This window comes from Hoplias malabaricus, chromosome X1 (genome assembly GCF_029633855.1).
Source record: "Hoplias malabaricus isolate fHopMal1 chromosome X1, fHopMal1.hap1, whole genome shotgun sequence".
Classification (NCBI taxonomy): domain Eukaryota; kingdom Metazoa; phylum Chordata; class Actinopteri; order Characiformes; family Erythrinidae; genus Hoplias; species Hoplias malabaricus.
The window spans coordinates 14915648-14920472 of NC_089818.1; the positions used below are offsets into that span (position 1 = coordinate 14915648).

The 4825-nt window shown below is 42.3% G+C and overlaps 1 protein-coding gene across 1 annotated transcript; it reads right to left on the reverse strand.

The window, feature by feature from the left end:
• Window positions 1–2939: 2939 nt before the first annotated feature.
• Window positions 2940–4825, reverse strand: LOC136675449 (complement C1q and tumor necrosis factor-related protein 9-like). Its single transcript, XM_066652002.1, has 4 exons — window positions 4582–4825; window positions 4225–4305; window positions 4021–4101; window positions 2940–3937 (listed from the first exon to the last, which is right to left on the reverse strand). The coding sequence occupies exons 1-4, from the start codon at window positions 4823–4825 to the stop codon at window positions 3024–3026; spliced, it is 1320 nt and encodes a 439-aa protein (XP_066508099.1). The 3' UTR covers window positions 2940–3023.

Sequence of the window (4825 nt, forward strand, 5' to 3'; positions counted from 1 at the left end):
CATAAATATGGAGTTAGTGTGATTGGGAGAGGAAGTACAGGGGCAAATCAGGACAGGAGTGTCCTTTAGCACAACTCATCTTGGAAAAGGCCAGACTAAAACAATGCCAGCTTCTCTCAGCATCTCACTGTTCTAAACTGTACCATGTTTTAGGGAGTGTAGTCAAACTTGGTAGACATTGCACTGGGAAAGAAATAAACACTGTTAAGTGGCCAGATAAAAACGGGTTGAATGGCGGCAGTTTATCTCTTTGCATCAGTAAGGCCTTTGCTGAGGTATTGGTATTTTAAAAAATGGTAATTTTAATAAAGTACACACCACATGCTCTAATGTGAGGTGAAAAATTCATGAGCTACTTAGAGATTACATTTAAAAACAAATCATTATTCCTCCAACAAATGTACCACAGTTCAAGAAAGAAGACGGACTTGTTGTGTCCAGTAATTCAGTTAGCTGATAGCTCTAGTAACCAATTTATATTCTACTAATCCTGCAAGTCATTTTATAATGATTCTAGGAAATGACACTTTCTGAAGGAGTATAAAGAAAATATCAGCTGATTTTGATCCTTGTTTTGTTGTTTGTTGCCATGTAAGTACGAAAAAAACTTGGGTTCTGAGTAACACATGTGTTGAGGAAACTTGAGCCTGGTGCTGTGTGTAACTGTGGAATTCAGGGCAGTATTATGCCACCCTTCAGCCCTGACTTACCTGTTTTACCTGCTCCCGAATCTGTAGAAAAATCTCAGTGGAAAGTCATTTTCTGAAGATAGTGAAATATGGCTATATTTTGAGTAAAGAAAAGCTTTTTTTCAGGGCATTGAAAAATAATTATAGATATAATAAGGGAAGTATGATACAAATATTATATAATGTGTTTTAATTTATACGTAAAGAGAGAACTCCATTTTGAACTGCCCGCTGTACAATGAAATGAGTGCAGTTTCATTTGAATGCTAAACGTATGCCAAAAAATAAATGAAAGGGTCATATTTCTGATTTATCTGTACTCGGTTACTGTGACCATGAAAAATGAGTGAAATATAAACCAGTTCATAAACTAACAAGATAAGGTCCACTGTTATTGTGCCTCAGTGACACAAGGAGCTTCCATTTTCTCTCTCAGAGGACCCACCAGCAGTTAGCTCAGCGTAGCTTCCGCCCAACTTTAGTGCTTGGTCCATTATAATATCACATTACTGACTGCCTCTCAGATAACACTCGCACATAAAACATAATCCTCTGCTGTCACCTCACCACTCTGCTAATCTTTTGCAATGCTTTTTAAACCTAACAAGGAGCCTCCACTTGTGTAAAGCTAGCATAGCCACTGTTATGCACACCCATACACACACTTACTGGATCATTCACTGTAGCCTGAAGAATCGTAGTGACTTTCTCCTATCTTCAAACACTTTATATATATTTTTTTCAACATCTGTGGCCTATGGAAACCTGTTCCTGCTAGAAACAGTATGTAACAATTCTGGTTTCTTCCCACAGTCCAAAAACACATGATAGCAGGTGGATTAGCTGTGCCAAATTGTCCACAGGAGTGTGTAAGTGACTAAGTGAATGATTCCAGGAGGGCTCTGGTCCCACCACAAACCTGGTAAGGATCAAACTGTTAGAGAAGATCAATGAATGGATGAGTTAATATTTCTCCAATACATGGTGGAAATGGGCTTCCAAAACATTCTCCAGGGCAATACCTTATATGTGATGGGGGAATAAAATACACCTCTGGTATTCACAGCGACCCAGAACAACAGCTGTTGTTGACTTTTTATTTGGATAGAGGATTCATGCAATTCCTTCACACAGAAATGTGAGGAAAGAAGTAACGAATAGTCTGCTTATGTAACCATCAGATATTACAGAGCTTTTCCGCTTTTCAGAATTTCTTCTACTCTTATTTCTAACATAGAACCATAAAAGTACAAATAAAAGCAACACATATTTTCTCAGAATAGCCCTCATTACAACTCTGAGAGAGGTTGAACCCCCTCAACTGGGAAGTATTTATGGCCATAAATTACAGCACTTGATAAATAAGGCGTAAATGTCAAATTATATTTTGACACGGTGGCGCAGCAGGTAGTGTCGCAGTCACACAGCTCTAAGGACCTGGGGGTTGTGGGTTCGATTCCCGCTCCGGGTGACTGTCTGTGAGGAGTTGGTGTGTTCTCCTCGTGTCCGCGTGGGTTTCCTCCGGGTGCTCCGGTTTCTTCCCACAGTCCAAAAACACACGTTTGTAGGTGGATTGGTGACTCAAAAGTGTCTGTGAATGTGTGTGTGTGTCTGTGTTGCCCTGTGAAGGACTGGCGCCCCCTCCAGGGTGTATTCCTGCCTTGCGCCCAATGATTCCAGGTAGGCTCTAGACCACCGTGACCCTGAACTGGATAAGCGGTTACAGATAATGAATGAATGAATGTTTAAAAAGAAGGCAAAACAAAACATAAATCTACACATAAAAGTGTCACACATTTGTGAGCGATCTGCAAGGACTTTAATCTGAAGAAGTCAATATAACACTTAAAAGCTGCTAAATGAAATGCACTCTTTAGCATGTTAGAAAGTTTAGAACTTAAGTAAGAAAAGCTATATTACTTGGCCAAAAGCTAAAAGTCTGAGAAATAAAGGTAAATAGGACAATATGTATATTAACTCTTTAATACTAGCATATTTGGTCCTTTCTTTAGCTGTACACCATGTGACACCATGGCTTTGCAGGTAGTGTCACTGCCACACAGCTCCAGGGTCCCAGAGTTGGTTCCGTTTGGTATGGTTACCCTGACTGTAACTGGGACTAGGTATCAGAGGAAGTTTAGACCTGACTATAAAATAGAAGCAATAAAATAGCAAATAATATACTGGAAATTCTGAACTACATTTTAGTAGTAGTAGGCAAATGTAGGTAGAAATATATTTAATGCTTACTGCAGCTAAAGCTTTTATTTTGTGTCAATGTGTGGGAAAAGTTATGTAGTTATGAAATGTACAGTATAAACCTGCAGGAATTGTTTATGGATCAGGAGTGGTCACATTAGGCAGATTACCCCAGTCGTATGTCTCATCATTTGAAAATACAGGAAAGTCTCTGAAAAATGGTTCATCACAGTTGTCTGGGTAAAGCAGGAAGCCAGAGAAAGTGCTGCTTGACTCACTGTTAGCAAACATACCATTAGTGTTGCTATCCTTTACCTGGAGCCAAACTCGATCAAACCTGTTAAGGTGCAGGACGATGTGCTGAGATGCTGTCCCCACGTTGGGTGAATCTGTGGTTTTCACAACAGGCTGGAAGTTGTGGAAGAGACCCACTTTGAGAGTTTTGAGGGAGACTACCAAATGGTAGCTAAAGACATAGGTGCCGTTAACCGGGGCTGTGTAGACACCCAAAGTAGGGTCAAAGTGAAATTGCACATTGAAAATGACATCTGTGAAGGGAACAGGCAAATTTGGCTTTGGATAATTGAAAGCCAGTCTTGCAGAAAAAGCTGACTGAATGGCAGGAGTACAGGGTCCAGGAGGTCCCTTCATTCCTAAATCTCCTTTTTCACCTTTTAGACCAGCAACTCCTTCATGCCCTTGAGAACCAGCATCTCCTTTGTCACCCTTTGGCCCCATAGACCCCTGACTTCCATTTGCACCTTTGGCCCCATCCTTGCAGTTGCACAGGCCCTGTTCTCCTTGATCCCCTTTCCGTCCCTCTAAGCCTGGGAGTCCTGGCATACCAACTTCACCCTTATCTCCTTTCTGGCCTTTCATCCCAGGAGTTCCCTCGTTACCAGGTATGCCCCTTGGCCCAACTATTCCTGGCAGGCCAACTTCTCCTGGAGATCCAGGAGGAGATTCACATGATGCAGGGCACTGCCCAGGTTCTCCAGGGGGACCTTGGACCCCTGGCCTTCCATCCATACCCAAGTCCCCTTTGTCACCTAAAGCACAAGTTTCAGAGCAATGGTAAAATATTTCGGTCTCAAACATTTCTAAGTGTGCTTGCTAATAGTCTCATACCAACCTTTGTATCCCTGCTCTCCTTTCATTCCCATTAGTCCTATCGGACCCTGGTTTCCTTTCACACCTTCATCCCCTTTCTGGCCTTTTGAAAGCAGAAAGAGATACACAGTGTAGAGCTGATTTTTTGTAAAGCAGCATGCAATAAATAATATTACATAAAATAGTGTTTATGAAAATTGGTGATTTGTGGCATAGCAGTATTTACCCTTCATTCCTGGATGACCTATGAAACCTGGACTTCCTTGAAGACCAGTGAGACCTCTCCTTCCTGGACTGCCTGGCTGACCTGAAGTGTGACAAGGACAAAAGACATGAACTGGTCAGCACCAAATGTAAAGATGTGGCCAGTTTCTCTCAGCTGCAGTTTTGGCAACTACTGTCTACTGCTGAGCTAACGTTTGCAGTGCTTCTTGCCAAAAACAAACTTGATTGGAGCCATGAAGGACCTGATAAAATACTTGATAAGCTTGTGGGCCAGGAAATGCTAGAAACTCGGCAGGGTACAGGGTCCCAAAGACTGTATGTGATTCTATCAGAAAACCAAATGGGTATGTGCACTGACCTGGCAGGCCTCTGTCTCCTCTGTCTCCCTTTGGGCCAGTGCTACCTCCTTTACACAGGGTGCAGGTGCAGAACCATGGCACCTGATCGGCAGTTGGGGGTATCGGTGCTTCCAGGATCATGTTGCAGTATGACATATCTGTAAAGTCCCCAGCAGGCAAACTCGAGTCTGGTAGAGATCTTTGTGGGGTGAATCCTTTAGGCAGTGGTGGGTTGTTGGGCATCTGGGTCTCATATTGTGACAT